At 38.5% G+C, this 20,022-nt stretch overlaps 1 protein-coding gene across 1 annotated transcript in view; it reads right to left on the reverse strand.

Moving 5' to 3' along the window:
* Positions 1 to 20,022, reverse strand: part of GUCY1A2 (guanylate cyclase 1 soluble subunit alpha 2) — a 347,932-nt gene that overhangs the window by 308,961 nt on the left and 18,949 nt on the right. Inside the window, exon 2 of the mRNA XM_004382468.1 lies at positions 6,244 to 6,305. Within this exon, the coding sequence (XP_004382525.1) occupies positions 6,244 to 6,305 (62 nt within the window). The remainder of the gene's footprint in view (positions 1 to 6,243; positions 6,306 to 20,022) is intronic.

Here is a 20,022-nt window from a genome sequence, read left to right on the forward strand (position 1 = left end):
GAATTGTGTAGTCAATGTCACTGAACTGTGCATGTAGAAATTTTTGAAATGGTGTATCTTTGGCTATGTGTATTTTCACCAAAAAAAAAGGTTGAGAAGTTAGAGGGTTGACATGTTGTGGGGTTGTTAACCAATGTCATAAAACAAATTTTCCTCAATCCTGAGTTCATTTTAATTCTTAAAGTGAACTCTGCCCATCTCCTACTTACACCTTCTGCTTCTCACGATTCTTTCCACCCTACACTGTCCAGAAAGCCAGTCCATTCCCTACAAGATTTGAGTTAAACAGTAACTGAAATAAAATGCACACTCAGTGAACCTCCCTTTTTTTAGGTTGTGAGAAGAGAACCATGCTACATAAATAAGAAGCTATTCAAGTGAGCATTATGTGTGTAGAGAATATATAGTGTCATGGATTGAATTGTGTCCCCCAAAAAATGTGAGTAGTAACTTGGCTAGGTCATGATTCCTAGTATTGTATGATTGTGTTATCTGATGTGATTTCCTTATGTGTTGTAAACTCTACCACTATGATGAGATTATATGTGATCTCCTCATGTGTTATAAATTCTATCACTGTGATGAGGTTTTACTGATGAGGCTGACAAGATTAGTGTCTTAATGCAATCTCTTTTGAGATATAAAAGAGGGAAGTGAGCAGAGACACATGGGAACCTCATACCACCAAGAAAGCAGTGCCAGGAGCAGAGCGTGTCCTTTGGACCTAAGGTTCCTGTGCAGAGAAGCTCCCAGACCAAAGGAAGACTGATGACATGGACTTTCCTCCAGAGCTGACAGAAAGAGAAAGCCTTCTCCTGGAGCTGATGCCCTCATTTTGGACTTGTAGCCTACTGGACTGTTAGAGAATAAACTTCTCTTTGCTAAATCCATCCACTTATGGTATTCCTGTTAGAGCGCACCAGATGACTGAGACATATGGTAATCAAAATTTACCACAAAGTCAATCTGACACAACAGTGGTAGAACATCAACCATAAATGGAAAGCTATGCAAATAAATCAGTATAATTTATGCTATAAAGAAAATGGTTCTGGATACTAGAACTATCAATTTTAGAATGGTAATGAACCCTGGAGATTATTCTAACCCCTTATCTTACATCTCCATCCTATAATTACTTTTCTATCCACTATGCTCCTAAAAATCTGTGTATATATCTCTAGGGTACAATTTGTTCATTTATTCATCCTCAAAAATGCTACTACCTCCTATGTACCAGGCACTTATCAAGGCACAGAAATATATAAGTAAATAAGATAAACAGGCAAATAAGAACATAAACAAGGTAATTCCAACCCAAACCAAACCCATTGCCATTGAGTCGACTCCGACTCATAGAGACCCTATAGGTCAGAGTAGAATTGCCCCATATGGTTTCCAAGGCACCTGGTGAATTTGAACTGCCAACCTTTTGGTTAGCAGCCATAGCTCTTAACCACTGCACCACCAGGGTTTCCAAGATAATTCCAGCTAATTATAAACACTACGAAAAGAAATAATAGAGGATAATATACTAGAAAAGTGGCTGAGGTTGGAGATTGGAGTGGGGTAGAGGGCTACTTTAGACTGGGTGCTCAGGGAAGATCTTTCTGAAGAGATAACATCTGATTAGAGACCTAGAGATTAAAAAAAAAAAAAAATCCAAACATCTGAGACAGAGAATTCTAGGAAACTGAAACAGGATGTGCAAACGCTCCTGAGGCTAAGCAAGCTTGGTATAGTTGAGAAACTAACAGAAGACTTGAGTGGCTGGAGTGGAGTCAAAACAGGGTAGTGGTGGCGGAAGAGGATGAAATCAAAGACAGGCAGAGGCTGGATCACAGAAAGAATTTTTATTTTATTCTGCCATAGTAAGCCATTACAGGGTTTAAAGACCGGATTTCAAAGCGTGATCCCTGCACCAGCAGCAGCATTATCACCTGGAAACTTGTTAGTAATGCAAATTTTTGAGCCCCTCCCTCAGAGGACTTAGGATTCAGAAACTAAGGATGGGGCCCAGTAATTATTGGTTTAACAATCTGATCAGGTGATTCTGATACCCATTAATGTTTGAGAATCACTGGTTTAAAGTAAAAAAAAAAAAAAAAATGACATGATCTAATTTTTTATCAGTTGGCTGTGATAAAAATAGAATGTTGGGAGATAGGAGTAGAAGCCAGAAAAAATGGTTCAGAATCTTTAGTGAGAGATGATAGTGAGAGTGGAGACGAAGAGAAGACTTTTATCACATGGCGTTAATAAATTCTTTTAGCACTCATTTTGCCAACTTGAATCATCTCTATGAATAAATGAATGAGTGAATAAATAAATGAGGGTATCGAGTAAATGTCTAAAGATAAAATCACTGAGGTACAGAGAGGCTATCTTACTCCCTAACAAGAGGCTCCCTCCCAATCCTTCCATCTGTGTGATCCTTTGAACAGCTGCTCCCTGTGCTCCAGTCTGCATCCTGAGAGACTAAAAGAGCCTCAGACAGTCTACATGGGCTACGGGTACAAGAATCCATGAAGAGCAGAACTACACAATCCTGGAGCGCTAACAAATCAAGCAGATACAGAGTTTTAAAGAAGAGAAAAAGGAGGCGAGAAGATCAGTGGTTGGAGGTTGAGTTAAGAAATTAAAAAGAGAATGTCTAGTCTCTTTTATCCATTCTGATTCATCGTCCCTACCCAAGACAATAGTGGTTCAGTGGTAAAATTCTCACCTTCCATGCAGGAGACCCAAGTTCCATTCCTGGCCAATGCCGTCATGCGCAGCCACCACCCGTCTGTCAGTGGAGGTTTGCATGTTGGTATGATGTTGAACAAGTTTCAGCAGAGCCTCCAGACTAAGACAGACTAGGAAAAAAAGCCTGGCAAGCTATTTCAGAAAATCACACAATGAAAATTTTATGGCTTATAATGGTCTGATCTCCAACAGATCATTGGGATGGCATTCTGCATGGGGTCACCATGAGTCGGGGCCAACTCTACAGCAGCTAACAATACCCAAGGTACCCTAAAAGGCAAATTGCTTCAAGAAAAGCTTTAGGCAAGGCCCAATTTCAGAGATTAGAGAAAACATTCCCCTCTCCACGGCCACCTCCCCAAAAAATACATAAAACAATACTTTTAACTGTAACAAACATTCCTTTTTGCAGTTAGAGATAAAATGGCTTAAACTGTATTTTCTTAAGAGAAACAACACATAGTGTGAATACACTTTAGTCAAGCATTAGTGGTAATAGATGCTTTCTGTTTTCGGAAAAAGAAATAGAAAGTGGAAAGATGGAGTCTAAAAAGCAAGAGGGAGTTGGACAGGGAAGCTATCCCTGAGGGAAAAGGGAAAAAAGGGGGAAAATAAAGTCAAGAAAGGTAAAATGTGACAATGTTGCTGCCAACTAACTCTTTTTGTCTTCAGCAGCGTAAGTACAAACAAAGGCAGTGAGCAAAGGTACTGCAAGTCCTCAGAAACTAGCCAACATCCAAGCAAAAATACATTAATAGGCCTATTTGGAGCTAGTTCGACACCACCTCTTTATATTGGAGTCTGCCTTCTTTATACTGTGTCTGCAGTAAACAAAACTAGGAAAAGACAATTCGGACAATGAACAAAGACTCACCACAGGCTATGTCTACATAAATGGAGTGAAGAGGAGAGCTGATTCAGTTATTTAGATAAAGGAGACTCTCATTTCACTAATGGAAAAAACAATTTTCTGCCAATTATGGTAATATAGATTGGTTACATATTTTAATCACATTTATAAGATTTCCACTCCAATTTGCCTTGAAGACATAATTTAGTTCACAAGTGGGAATATTTTAGTCATTATCGTTCGAAACAGAGAAACCATCCATAATTCTAGAAAATGATTTTAGTTTGATTACTAGTATTGTCATAAAAATTTTAATAATAACAACAATAATAAACATAAAAGCAAACAGGATGCAGTGCTTACCACATACTAGAAACTGTTCTAAGTGTTTTATATAGGTTGGTTAATTTAATCCAAACATCGTACTTTGAAAGCAGCAAATTCAATGAGAATGATTAAGTTTTATTTTTGAATGTGTGGGAGAGATTACTTTTACACTCTTTACCTCTATTAGGATAAACTATTTAAAATCATTTGTGGCCTCAAACTAAAAGCCATTGCCTGAGTTTAAATAATGTGGTTTTCCTAGTACTGCACCCTTGAGGATTTGTATGACAAAGTTTCAAAGAAATTTCCTTTGAAATAACAGTTAACATAATCATCAAGCACTTAAAGTACATGGCATCGTACTAGGTAGTGAGATTATTTTCCCATTAAGTTTTCTTCCCTTTTGCTTTGTGAAAAATCACACTATACCCTAATAGCCAAAAATAACTTTTTTTTTTTTATTGTGCTTTAGGTAAAGGTTTACAGAGTAAATTAGTTTCTTATTAAACAATTAATACGCATATTGTTCTGTGATATTGTTTGCCAATCCTGTGACATGTCAACACTCTCCCCTTCTCGACCATGGGTTCCCCATTTCAATTTGTCCAGCTTTCCTGTCCCCTCCTGCCTTCTCATCCTTGTCCCTGGGTTAGTTTGCCCATTTAGTCTCGTATACACAGTTGAGCTAAGTGTATTACTGTTTGTTTTATAGGCCTGCCTAATCTTTGGCTGAAGGGTAAACCTCAGGAGTAACTTCAGTACTGAGTTAAAAGGGTGTCAGAGGGCCATGCTCTCAGAGTTTCTCCAGTCTCCGTCAGACCAGTAAGCCGGGTATTTTTTTGTGCATTCGAATTTTGTTCTACACCAAAAATATATTCTTGATCCCCATGGCAATAACAATTAGCCATAAATTTTAAATGATTCCTGATAGCATTTCAAGAAGTACCACGGTTTGAATATTGACTCTTAGAAAGTTCTAAAATCTTACAATGATAAATCACTGTAGTACACAGAGCATATGAACAAGGTGAATTAAAAATATGCATTGGCTCTAACATCAATGAATTTAATTTTAAAAGCTAGACTACATGGGAAAGTAAATTTGCTGTTGTTAGTTGCTGTCAAGTCAATTCCAACTCGTGGTGACCCCATGTGCGTCAAAGCAGAAATATGTTCCATAGAGTTTTAGAAGGCTGATTTTTCAGAAGTAGATCTCCAGGCCCTTCTTCCTAAGTGGACTCAAACCTCCAATCTTTTGGTTAGCAGCCAAGTGCATTAAACATTGCACCACCTAAGGACTCTTAAAGTAAATTTAGACTCTTGCATTTGTCAACTGTTTTCTGCCAGACAGTTTTTATCTTTCTTATTTGAATCATAGCAATGTGCCAGTCAAAGCAATACCTCTCATTAATATGGAGCTTTATGTTTATAAACTTCTTTCTTTGAAATTGTCTTATTTAATCATGATATACATCCTTGATTTAATTATTAAAATCATCACTTTTTCACAAAAGAGATAAAGTTACTTATTAAAAGTTCTGTATGCTGGTAAGGCCTTGAATTCCTATCTTTTGTCCTCAGGTCTACTTACTTTACACCACATCACAGCTGCTTCTTTGGAAAGAAAAAGGGGGGTAGGGGGTAAAAAAGAAAAATATGTAGCACGTGACCCTAGCTAAACCACATACCTCTCATTGAACTGTGTTAAGCTTGTAGTGACTTTGCTTAAACTTTGCTTAAGGATTCTAAAATCCAGTTCAAAGAGTCTCTCATTTGGTACATTAAACATTACCACATTACTAAGGCAAAATTACGAGACTCAATGTTGCAATAAGAGTGTAAGAACATGAGAAGGAAAAAAAAAAAAAAAACCCTACCAAAGTGGAGTTTTGTTTAAAAGGATTAAACACAAATAAGTCAAAGGAAATCACTCCAAAGGACCCCCATAAGCCTCCACCCCACACTATGAGAACAAAAACAAAAAAAAAAAAACAAATCAGTTGCTGTTGAGTTGATTCCAACTAATGGTATAAGAACATAAAACCTCATTCTATCGAGCTGATTTTGACTCATAGCGACCCTACAGGACAGGGAAGAACTGTCCCATAGGGTTTCCAAGGAGCAGCTGGTAGACTCGAACTGCTGACCTTTTGGTTAGCAGCCGAGCTCTTAACCACTGTGCCACCAGGGCTCCATGAGAACATAGCCACTCTGAAATAAGGCTGACCTGGATGGCAGAAAAACCACACACTCAACAACTATGTTAGCAATTACCTTTAATTTTCCCCCAGTAATGACCGAAATCCATTTTTACTTACCCAATAACTTGATGCTCATAATACTGCAATGTCCTCTTGAGAGTTTGCTGTATCGTCTGAGGCTACAAAATAATAACGAATACATTATCAGCAAATCAGTGCCAGTACCATTCTGAGTATCATAGGCAGAAACAGAGCTTCTGATTTATCTTGTAAGAGTTTTTGCTTCACAGAATTAACCCATTTTGCATCTTGCCACATATTTTCCCCACAGGAATGAATACGAGGCATTCAGCAATTACCCAGAATTTCCCAATTTCAAGTATGATAGTATTTCCTAGCCCTATTTTTTCCAATTGTTTTGTACCAGCTATTAAGCTCAATAAAATACTCATTGAATGCCTACAGTAAACCTAGGCCTTGGGGCAGGAGGGCTGAGGGGAGGTGTACTGAAGAAACATGGGTCACAGTCGGGGGCAGATTAACCAGTTAGCAAGGTATGCACCAGCTTACAGTAAGCAAGGTAGCATGGGCTTAGTTGTGTTTACTCACTAATCTGTAGTGCACAATTTCACCTCTGTTTTGTGTGGTGAAATCTAGGTGAAAATGTGCACTACAGATTAGTGAGTAAACACAATTAAGCCAGATGTGGTGAAAACCAGGTGAAATTGTGCACTACGGATTAGTAAATAAGCACAATGAAGCCCGTGCACACCTTGCTTACTGGGTAATCTGTCACTGGTCACAGTTCTTCCTTTCCTGTGTGGATAATCTGAATATGGTAATGACTGACTGAAATGAAATGGTACATCCTAATGTTTTCTTTTATGCTTTAACAGGACTTTCAAGGGTGATCTAGCACATGACAATAGGGTTAAAATAGTTAACTTCATATTAAGAGATATATTAAATTACATGATCTTCCCCCTACCCATAACTTGTGTATCTGAAGGGACTAATTCAGAGGCTAGAGCAGATGGGAAGCAGGCGGTCCAGGGTTCCACAGCATCACTTCAAGCAGGGTCAGCCTGACTTCGCCCCATGTCCCAAGGCATTTCAAGCTAGGTTTTGGAGCCTCCAAGAAGGGCCCCAAGGGCTTTGGGGTAAGGAATGAAACCTGTGGCAAATACCCAAACAGCTTACAGCTGACTTTAGTAATCTTCTCCCCATGACAGCTCAAGACAGAATTTCTTAATCCCAGATCAAGATTTAGGTAAATGTGTCTTAGACTTATATAGGTAGCAGAGTGTGATTTGGAGTTTCAGGTCTAGAGAGTCAAGAAAGAGACACAAATATCCCAGAACACAGATTTTTTATTAACAAGTTACGATAAGAAGAACCAAACTCTCAGCGCAACAGAATGAATTTTTAAATAACAAAAACCTATAGTCAATCTATGTGCTACAAAAGACGTCTTTAAAGCGTTGAAAAGCAAAGATATCACTTTGAGGACTAAGGTGCGCCTGACCCAAGCCATGATATTTTTCAATCACCTCATATGCATGTGAAAGCTGGACTCTGAATAAGGAAGACCAGAGAAGAATAGATGTCTTTGAATTGTGGTGTTGGCAAAGAATATTGAATACACCATAGACTGACAGAAGAACGAATACGTCTGTCTTGGAAGAAGTCCAGCCAGAGGGCTCCTTGGAAGCAAGGATGGCGAGACCTCATCTCATGTACTTTGGACATGTTATCAGGAGGGACCAGTCCGTGAAGAAAGACATCATGCTTGGTAAAGTGGAGGGTCAGTGAAAAAGAGGAAGACCCTCAACGAGATGGGCTCACACAGTGGCTGCAACAATGAACTCAAACATACCAATGGTGAGGATGGCGCATGACTGGGCAATGTTTCATTCTGTTGTACATAGGGTCGCTATGAGTCGGAACCAACTCTATGGCACCTAACAACAACAACAACGTAGTCAATCTATCAGAAACGAAGCAATCAAAGGCTTATCAAAACATGAACCATTACAGCCAAGGATGAATTTGGGGGATAAAACTACCCTAACACAAACCCTTCAAAATGTGAGTCAGCATGGTGGCTTGGTAATCTTTATGGGCTGTCACTAATTAGCTACATGACCCTAGATGAGTCACGTACTTTCCAAAATGATAATATACATAAATGGCTTAGTACAGTGCTGGTACCTAAGAAGCAGTTAATCAATATCAGTTTACTTTTCATCCTTTAAAGTGGCTGTCTTAAAAACATAGAAATCAAAAGAGACCACAGAGGTTTATTTAACTCATTCTTTGTCAAAATTTACTTAAACCCCCTCCATGTTCACCTCCTTGTGAAAACATCCACGACAGATGTAACAATCTCCTGCCTAATACTCTTCAAGTCTTTAACATCCTCCTTGGTAGAAAAGGTTACTGTAAAACTGGAGCAAAGTGCGCTTAATTTAAATCAGGGCATTCACTAAGATCTACCTACTCTACACTACCATTTAGCAGAACCCCGTCACCAAGTAAATCCATGACCTCAGACATATTCTTCACTTTGGCCAAGCCAACGCAACCCAAAAGTTAATTTTAGGCAGAATCAGTCTCCACGTGTTTAAAGGAAATGGCATGTGCACCTCCTTTCAGCAGCTGCTTTTCATTTACTCCAAGCTAAAAAGATGAGCACAAGACCGCACATTGGCACAGATGTTTCTACTCAATAGAATAAACGCAGAGTAAATGCAATGCACTTAGGGAAAAAAAAAAATCATTCTTGAACCAAGAAGCAGTGGAGCTGTTGAGAAATCTAGTGAGAATGAAGCAGACACAGTTTTTAAACCACACATTTTATGTTCACTAGTACCACTGTGGGGTTTAAAAACCCAACCCATGACCAACCTAAACCAAGTCATTATCAGTCACTGGCTCGGCACCCCTGGGATCTGGGCCCTTACACTGGGCTTGGCAGTTTCTGAGCCAAGATATCTTTCCCTTTGGCAACATGCCCAAAAAGCAGTGAATATCCACAGAGGGATTATCCCTCCAGTAACCTCTGGTCACAAAACATAGAACAGAAAGCAGGAACTAGAGTGCATAGGGCCAGCTAAGACCCAGTGACCTCATCTGTACAAAAGGACATTTTTTTTCCTGTACCAGGAATTTCCCAGTCATTAAAAAGCACATGTTTGTGAAAGGAGTTAAGTCTTTTAAAGAGCTGACTTTTTTCTTATGTGAAGCAATTACTTCTACTCCCAGCAGGAGTTAAATTTGTAGTTTCCAAATGCATTAAGGAAAAATGTTCTCTGGGCACATTCAACAAAGTGTCAGATTTGTAAAGCATTTATATACCTCCCGTTGCTTGCCAAAGCCAATGGGGGCATTCTGATGGACTAAACTATAGGCATAGGTGCTGAGTGAAGAGCATCTCCTGATCTCTTGTTGAAGCTAAGGTTGACTCCAACACAGACCTGACCCCCCAGAATGTCTTCTCACCATGGATTCACTCCAGTCTTCTTCAGGGTTTGCCTAGTTGCCTCAGTCCATGGTTTTATCAGTGAGAAACACTGTCATAGAATCAGAGGGTCTCTCTGAACAAAAAGCATGAAGTGAAGACCTACATATGGGCTAAAACCTTCTGTAGGGATGACTCCTGCCTTGAGGGTAATAGGGTCCATGTTTTCAACAAATTTTTACTAAATGCCCATGTATACCCCTGATGCACAGATGTAAGTCAGTGTGGATTAGTAGGGAAAGCAAGGGCTTTGAAGATACTAAAACCTTCTCTCATCTTGAAGAATCCAGCACTATAACTGCACCCAACACAACAGTACCTTCCAACCTTCTACAGACCAAGATCCTATTCCTCTTATCTGCATCTATCTTTTCCTTTAAGAAAGAGTTCAGAGAGATGATGTGGAAAAGAGACTGTAAAGTCAAACTGATTTCAAAATCCACCTCTGTGATTTACTAGCTAGATGACCTTGGACAATTTCCTTAAACTCTCTGAAATAGGCTTCGTTACACATTCTTTTATGGGAATTAATTGAGATGACTTCATTTATACATTCTTCTATGGGAATGAATTGAGATAACTAAAGTCAAGTCTCTGGTGCATAGTAGGTGCATAATAAATGATAGTTGTGACTATACTAAGCTGGAAACCTAGTTCCTACCTTCAAGAGTCTCATAATCTAGTGGAGGCACACAAGGTTTAGGTTAGAAACCCACCTCATACGTGTAATATTTCCAGATCCTCATCACCTAAAAAAATCAATACAGCTACCACTTCTTCTAACAATAAGACAGTGCCAATTTTAGTAGTCAGAGGAAATAATAGGAAAATGGTGGCTTAATTTATAAATATTTCCAACAGAACATTCAGAGCATTCAAGAGAGAAAGCGACACATGTAGAACTCTCAAAATTAAGATTGAAGATAGACCTAATGCCAGGCCTACAAGTGGAAAGACAGTGAAGCACCAAAACCAAGACCAGGGCCCTAGGCAGTATACTTTACAACTAATAAGAAACAATCCATAAAACTTCTTCCTAGGGCACAAAGAATGTACAACAGGAAAGTTGGGTTGCTTAATAATTTTATAGCCATATGCTGGAGGATCCAAGAGACAAAGGTGGGGAAGGAAACAAAATCTATTGCTCCTGTCAAAAAAAGAAAATCAAAGATGCCTGTGATTTTTCTCTGTTTTCTGCAAACTAAGATATACAGGAAACCAGAAATACCAAATCAGTTGCCATCAAGTCAATTCTGAATCATGCAACCCCATGTGTGTCAGAGTAGATCAGTGCTCCTTAGGGTTTTCAATAGATGATCTTTCAGAAGCAGATTGCCAAGCCTTTCTTCTGAGGTGCCTCTGGACTTGAATCTCCAACCTTTCTGTTAGCAGCTTGGCATGTTAAGCATTTGCACCACCCAGGGACTCCTAAGATAGAGACAGTGGTCTCTTATTGTCTCTACCCAGCACAAAGAAAGCAATGGGTAGGAAGATAGGTGGGAAGAAGCAGCAGCCATCTGTGTCCTGCACAAGTACTATCTGGGACAGACACAGAAGGTACTCAAAAGCTTCCATTATGGGGTGACAAGAAGTCACCTTCAACTCCAGTCTCATTAACGGCTTCACTCTACTGAACCTAGCAGTGACTGACCCCACAGACTAAATGTTATGCTCATGAAAGGTCATGGGATCCAAACAGCTAGCCATGAAACAGTCCCAACAGAGCCAGAGGCATGATCCCCGAGGAGTGGGAGGGAACAGTTCCCAGCAGCTGGCCCTGCAGGCTCAGACAGTCCTGCTGAGGCTCCCACACAGTCCCTGCTCTGGATATCCGAGCCAGATGGTGCGGGGATCAGGGAGGAGGCAGAAGTCAATATGTGTGTGTGTGTGTGCAGTGAGAAACGCAGCTGTCATCATACGAAGTACATGCTCCTCTCAGTTTTCCAGAAATGACGACGCTGAGGTTGAAGGGAGCTAAGTAAATACTCCAAGATCACACAACTAGTAAGTGAATAAGTCACTGCAAGCCAGGAGTGGCTTCAAAGTGTGCCTTCTTTCCACTAGATTCCCTTGAAGTTCCCTCCACTTTTAACATTCTGTGACTCTATATTCACTTTGGATATACACAGCACTTTATCACGATTAAAAAAACCCACAGATACTTAAAACACAAAAACAACGAAACTTCTCATTTCTATTTGGTAACATGTACCCACCAAGATACAGAATTAATGGAAACAATGAGCCTACCTTTAAAGCAGCAGCTATAAATAGCTATATCATTTTATTTAAACATGAGCAAATTATCTATCAATGTCAGAAACTAAATGATAGGGATATATTTAATTACTAACACTCCAAGGCAGTGGTTTCCAACTCTGTCTATGCATTAAAATCAGCTGGGGAGCTTTTAAAAAATACCAATGCCTAAGTTGCCCCCTACCCTCCAGATGTTCCCATTCAAATGGTGAGAGCTGGTGCCTAGTTGCGTCTGATGTGTCGACAGGGTTGAAAACTTTTTATTTAAGGTATAAATTTATTGATCAAGACCAATATTCTATAACCCTTAAGTCAGCATGAACGAGAGTAGTTTCTTTATTCAAATATCAAAAGAAGTAAGCTTCTGAGAGATGTTCACACATAACTGCTATATTCAAACATAGTCTTATTTACTGTCATTAAGTCTATAATCAAATATGAATTTATTAGATAAACAAAGAGCTATACTGCTTGAAGCATAAATATAGAATTTTCTACAAATTTCCAAGTAACTCATTCCCATGCACATAAATCAGCATTCAGTTTTGTGCTGACATGCACTTAACAATATATAATAGCTAGCATGATTGTTGTACTTACTCTGTGTCAAGCACTTCTACAAGTCCTTTACATATATTAACTCCTTTGATATTCACATCAACATTAAGAGGTGTTATTATTTTCTTCATTTTACAGATGAGAAAACTGAGACACAGAAAGTTTCAGTTGCCCTATGTCACACAGCTAAGAGATAAAGCCAGGGTTGAAACTCAGGTAATCTGGCTCCAGAATCCAAGAATGAAACCTTCAGCTACCATCATCTGTCCATCACTTTGTCATACTGTGGCGGTTTGCTCTGATGCTGGAAGCTATGAGACCAGTATTTCAAAGGCCATCAAGATCACCCATGGTGGACAAGTTTCAGTGGAGCTTACAAACTAAGATAGACTAGGAAGAGAGGCCTGGCAATCTACTTCCAAAAATTTGTCAATGAAAGCTCTATGGATCACAACAGAATACTGCCAAAATAATAAGTCACTTAAAGCAACCAGTTTAACTACTTCTGGAAGAGAAGTAATTGTAGTTATCAATCTTGCTAAGCATACAGACACAATATTCATTTTCCCAGCCTCTGAATAAACTTAGTACATGTATACCAAAAAAAAAATAGACTGCAGATTAAATATAGAACTTTGAGTCAGGACTTCTGTATTTCAAGCCCAGCTGTGCTACTGATCTTTTTATAAAATTGGCCAAAATCTCTTCACCTGGGAGTAGGAAACCTTGGGAAAAAAAATGCCTCCATTTTCCCATCTGAAAAGGACTTATACAAAGTTCACAGTCCTCAGGGTCATTCTGAAGTAAAGCATTGCAAAGTTCAGCACTTGTAAACATGAAGTTGGGACATACTAGTGGTTGAACCACTTTCTCTGGCTAGTCTTAATCTCACTTTTTAGAAGTATGGTAACTCTTTGGGAAACCCTGAATACCATTTCAAGTAATCAACATTAGCAATTTGCTAAACAAAACTAGTGGTCCAGGCAGTTAATCACAAAAAGTAAAAATGCTGCGTAAAAAGAAAAATAAGCTAGCCATGCATTATAACACAGAGTCCTACCCATGCTCGTTGAGCATCTGCACTATTTCACCCAATCTCCACTTCATCCTCCTTCTATTTGAGTGGCCTGATGAGAGCTTAGGGTGAAGGCTAACACTATGCTAATTAGCCCATAAGGGAATTCAAACTAATAACCTTGGCATTATTAGAAGTATGTTCTAGTTAGCAAAGGACAGTGGTTATTTATCATTGTATTGAATGTAACTGAATATAGTTAACATATAATCCATATGATAATTAAGGCTTCCTTTACAAACTATGTCTGCTGAGTATTTTCCCATTTGTTACTTCATTTTAATGCCTTTCCAAAAAGAGCCTTTGAATTTCAGTTTGATACAAAACCTAATACTGTCAATACTATTTTAAGCTTAAAACATACACTCCTTGAACTGAAATACATCCAAAGGGTTATTTATTTAATCCTTCTCCTATCTTCAAACAGGAGCACATTTAAGTCATCCAAGAATTTCTAATGTTTTTAAAGAACTCCAGAAAATAATAACACCATCTTCAGTTTGTATAACACCTCACAGTTTACAAATCACTTGCTTTTTCTTCATCTCATTAGTCACAGCAACCCTGCGAGGCTCAAATATAATTATGCACATTTTACAGAAGAAAAAACAGATTCAGGGAGGTTCATGTGTTTTGTCCACCAACACAGCTAAAAAGAGGCACCAACAGACAGAGCCTGGAGACTCCTGAGGTTTCTCCCACAAACTGCTGCCCCCCTTGGTAACTCATTTCAATCTGATGACTATTAGGAAATTCTTTCACGTATCTAACTGGATTTTCTATTTTCTTTTGTCCTTAATGGATATGAAAACAATGTTGTAAAATTCTTTTTCAAAGTTTGTAAATGTTGTTATTGTTATTTAAATAATTCTGGTATGATCAGTGTTGTTGTTGTTGTTGTTAGTTGCTCTCAAGTCAGTTCCAACTCATGGGCAACTCTATGTGTGCAGAGCACAGCTGCTCCATACGGTTTCCAAGGCTGTGACCTTTCAGAAGCAGCTCACCAGGCCTTTCTTCCAAGGCATCACTGGCTGGGTTCAAACCACCAACCTTTCAGCTAGTTGTCGAGCACTTAACTGTCTGTGCCACCCAGGGACACCTATGGTATGATCATTAACTTTTCCTGATTGGGAGACTTTATAGGAAATAAATGCTTCAGTGGTCACCATGTCGTCCAATTTGACCATGAGACAAGCTGGTACTGCTTCTAGACACCTTCTCAAGAAAATGGATCATACTATACCACAAGCCTTTGAGGGAACATGGCTCCAGTTCTGAGCCCCTAACCCTTACAGATAACACAGGGATGACTCAGTCTACACAGTGAAATAAGGGTAGGTTTTCTGGATTAAGCATTGTGATCGCAGCCAACACTATGCTGCGTGATGACTGTCAAGCACTGGTCTCAACAAATAACATGCATCAAATCATTTGATCCTCACAAAAATCTGATGAGAGAGAAATAATTATTATCCCAATTTTATAGATGTAAAAACTGAGACTTAGAAAAATTAAATAAATTGTCCAAAGTCACACAGATATTAAGTGTGTGAGTCAGAAATATGATCTACATCTGACTGCCTCCATATCCCAAGCTTTTAATCTGCTTCTCTACACTGAAATGCATTGTTCTATCTTCATGAAGGCAGAGAAGGTGACAGTTCAAAGAGATTAAGTCCTGGCTAGCCTGTTTACTCTGTGATTTAGGATAAAGCATTTATTTATTTATTTTAACCTCATTTCCTTTTTTATAAAACAGAAAAATTCCTGACATAACTAGTTCTCAGGGTTGTAGTGAGGCCAAAATGGAATAGGACTATAAAGTATTATACAAATATGTGTTATATGATGATCCTATGCATAAATTTCTTGACAAGGAAATAGTAAAAAAAAAAAAAAAATTGTTTAATTGGCCTAAACTGACCATGTCTAACCTCTAGGACTGTTGCCAGGCATGCCTCACAGCCCAAAATATGCCAGTTAGTACATGGTGCAAAGCCAATTAGTGCCTTTTCAGCTCATGGGTTGAGTGGATACTGTATATCCACGGACTTCATGTCAGAGATTTACTTTAAAACACCTTTGCAGCCTCCATTTCAACGTTTCCAAAGAATTCCCTATTGTTTCTAGTATTTTTGGAGCTACAATGAGGGTCCCCCCAATAAGAGCCTAAAAATGAAGGAAGTAAGATTTCTGCCTGATGGGAAACTATAAAATTAACATATAAAATGGGGAGATGTTTTGTCAACCCTAAATGTACCAGCTTCAACAATCATTTGTAAATGGGTAACAGAAGTGTTTTCTTCAATCACCAACCAAGGCATAGATCCAGGTAAAGCAGGCCATTGAGCAACATAAGTAACATATTCAAAGGTAACCACAACAGGGAGGCATGAGGGAAGCAGGTAAAGTCAGAGAGAGCAGTTTATAGGAAAAAGAATGGAAGGGGAATATTTTATGAAGCATTAAATCTAATATCTAATACTATTTAAAGGCACATTGCCCCTTTGTCACATTGGGAAAAATTATTCCTAAAGTAAGGAAAATACCTCAGTCATCTTAACTCATGAATGGACTTGGAGCACACAGGTCTCACTGGCAAGGCCTTCCCTACAATAGGAAAGCTCCTAAAACCATCTGGATTGAAGAAATTGACATGAGATTCGTTTTGTTTTGCCTCTAAATAGATTAAAGCAAATGTCTGATTATGACTTGGTTTCTCATGTAGCTTCAACAGATGAGAAATGTGCTGACCATAGGCAGACATTGAGTAATTAAACTCAATTCAGAGGTATGACACATTGTAAATAAGTAAATTCTCACTCAGATGCTAACCAAAGTGCCACGTGTATTTTGTTACACAATTAGTGTCTGCCAGTCTGATTACTTGAGGACACTGACAAGACTAAGTCCCTAGAGTTTAAAGTCACAGATACTGGAACATGCAGAAACCATTAAAGAACTTCTCAAGGTGAGTGCTGTCCAGCTACACTGCTTCCGACTCTCTTGGAAGAAAAAATCCATCAAGGGACTGAGGATACCCAGATCTAGTGCTGACCATAATCTGATGATTCAAACAGATATGAAACACGCTTACTAGGTAGATGTTTGGCAGTTAATGACTGCCATGTCATCTACGTCTATGATGCACTAGATTCCTAAGGTAGGGGTACAGAATAATCACACTTCTTTCTGGAGAACAACATGCAGGTAGAAGAACGCTAATACTGGGTGACATGAAAAATCTTACTGTTTTTTCAGTTTTAACTCTAAATTATCTGAGCATATTTTTTAACCCAGGTATCAGTCTATCATATAACTGCTATAGGAGTTACTGGTGGCTCAGTGGTTAAGAGCTCGGCTACTAACCAAAAGGTTAGCAGTTCGAATCCACCAGCCGTTCCTCGTAAACCCCATGGGGCAGTTCTACTCTGTCCTATAGGGTTGCTATGAGTCGGAATCGACTCGAGGGCTTCGAGGGTTGGTTTTATATTGCTCTTTCAGTTTTTCTAATAAACTCTTTAATTACACCAAGATATGTGTGCATATGGGTATGCACAATTGCATATAATGCACTAGAGAAATATATACCCTTACACATATAACTATTTCTATGATAATCATGCCTTTAATCGTATTTAGAAATCAAGCCACAGCAATGATTGCTCTTCCCTGACCTTGCACCATAAGCCAAGCCACTGGCAGTGCTGATGGCTTTTGTCACTCTGCAGATAGCTGCCTCACCCATGGGAGACTGGAGCATACAAACATGACAGCGGACAGGCAAACTAGGTCAGCCTGGAGGCAGAGCTCTGATGAAGAAAGAGCTCTTTATCATTTCTAACAGAGGTGTACGTTGTGAGGACTCATCACACATTCTGGAAGAAAATAATTGGTGAGGGGAGATAAGGTTCAAGAAAACCAACAAGAAACTGCTAGCAGCCACCCCTCAGCAAGTCACAAAGTGGGAAATATATGGGAGGAAAGACAGGGAGTCTACACTGAACAGTACTATATAATTTATACTGAGGATGGAAGTATTCGTGGCCCTGGTGAGAAACGTGGCATGGTGGAAAGAACCGAAAATCTGAAATAAGAGAACCTGGCACTAAAATATATGTGATTACTGCTTCTTGACTTTGGGCAAGTTATTATTCCCCTCTGAGCTCAGTATCCTCATCCTAAATCGAGCCTAATAATAATCCCTGCCCTGCCTACCTCAGATGTTTGCTGGGTGGATCTGGGTGGGATAACGTATGTTAAAAATGTACAGATACCTGTACACCTATATTCATTGCTGCACTATTCACGATAGCCAATAGGTGGAAACAACTCAAGTCTCCATCAACAGATAAATGGATAAACAAAATACGGTATATACATACAATGGAATACTATTCAGCCATAAAGAGAAATGAAGTTTTGATACTTGTTATGATGTGGATGAACCATGAAAACATTATGCTGAGTGAAATAACTCAGTCACAGAAGGACAAAATTTTGGATAGAGACCAAAGTTTACAAGTAGTTTACAGAGGCAGGTAGACGGGAAAGAGGGAGTTACTGTTTAAGGGGCACTGATTTCTGTTAAGTGTGATGAAAAAAATTGGAAACAGATAGTGATGATGGCTGTACAACATGGCAAACGTAATCAATGCCACTGAATTGTACAAGTAAAAATGTTTGAAATGGCAAATGTTTTATTATGTACATTTTATCACAATAAAAATTTTTCAAAAAAATATGCTTCGTAAACTCTGAATGGATGTTACATATTGCTGGGGCATTTCTGTATGGAAAGCATAGCTCAGCACATCATTACCTCATGTTCCTGAAGTGGGGAAAATTAAAAGGAAAAAAATGATGTCACTATTGCCTTGTGTTCTCAGGTCTTAAACAGTATAATTGGTGAAAGATCTGGTTTTTCAAAATTCTCTTCTAATCTGTTTGCACTGAAAATTAATCTAAATAAGTCTATCACGAATGGGCAACTTAATCTAAGTTGGTGTGGAGGACATTTTAGAAGACCTCCAACAAAAGACATCAACACTTGCTCTCATTAGAACCAACTTTTAACTGTGTAGTGTTTCTAGCCATTTGTCCCATTACTTAATGGAAAATTAGTAACTGGGAAAGGGGGAAGGCAAAAGGATGTGAGTAAGAAAGGGATATTGGGAACAGCTGCCTACAAAAGAGTGGGAAATGTTTCTGGCACAGTATAATTTTTTTCAAATTCTTTCTAGAATACTACATAAGTTTTAAATATCACTCTCTGCCATTCAGCTTTTCAAATATCAAACGTTAACCACATAAGTTTTGTAAATAAACATATTCACCCCAAACAAGAGGGAATTTTAATGGTATGATGCTTAGGAACAAGGTACTGATTGGATATTATCCACTATTTTCCAGCTTCTAAAAACATCTTAATTTCTTTGTATGCATAAGGACTCTTAACTGGAATTTCCAAGGCAAATCCAGTGCAGGGGCATCCATAATTGGCACAACATAAATTAATCCATAAATTATTCATATAAGTGGCAAAATCTCTAGAATCTCTGAGCATCATAAAACATAAGGACATCGGCCCAATTTAGTTCTATGAGCCTTATTTAAAATCAACCCTGAAATAGCAATAAGAGTTCTTTAAAATAACAAAAAATAGTTTAGTAAACAAAATATAAAAGTGTAATGCTACATCATCAAAGGTGCTATATATTATTATTTCATATTTGTCTCCTAAATGTATTTTTACTAATCCTACAGGTCAAGAACATTAAATAATTTACTGTAGCTACAGCATTCTCCTGATGGCTGCCTAAGAAGTGCCTAGAAGCACCACGACTATACAGCCATCAATATATGGCAAAGCCTTATGAGGCCAGACACTAGCCTTGATTTTAGGAGCACCAGGAAAGCTATCCCCAAGCCACCCATTCCCCATTCCTCTCCCCCCCAAAAAAACTTACCTTACACCCCTGCCCAGGGGCTTAAAATCAAAGGAAATACTTAACAGTTAATTATTTAATATGATAAGTTATTTAAAATGCCCAATTTGTCTGGCAGGAGACATTCATAGCAGGTTTTCCTGGCATGAGGTTTTGATCAAGGAATTTAGAGACAGAGACAGAGAAAGAGAGAAAGGGAGAATAAGGACCATCAAAAGTAAATTTCCCTAGTTCACAATTTTCTCACAACCTTCATCCATTAATACAGCAAAGGTTAAGAGAGTATTAAGCACTAAGGTGGAAGCTAGCTTTACTTGATATGCCTTTACTTCCACTTCAATTAGTTATTCTAGAAGAGCAAAATAATATGATATTCATTATTTTAAATGTTTAAAGATGTTTCTAGAAGAGTATATCTTGATTTGATTTATAAATCACATAAAGTACCTCAATATTTTAACTAATTACCAAGAATCATTGTTCTGATCTTCTTTTTAGATCCATATTTGTAGATTCATATTTATAGTTAGTTACAC

The sequence above is a fragment of the Trichechus manatus genome, unplaced genomic scaffold (assembly GCF_000243295.1).
Source record: "Trichechus manatus latirostris isolate Lorelei unplaced genomic scaffold, TriManLat1.0 scaffold00094, whole genome shotgun sequence".
NCBI classification, from domain to species: domain Eukaryota; kingdom Metazoa; phylum Chordata; class Mammalia; order Sirenia; family Trichechidae; genus Trichechus; species Trichechus manatus.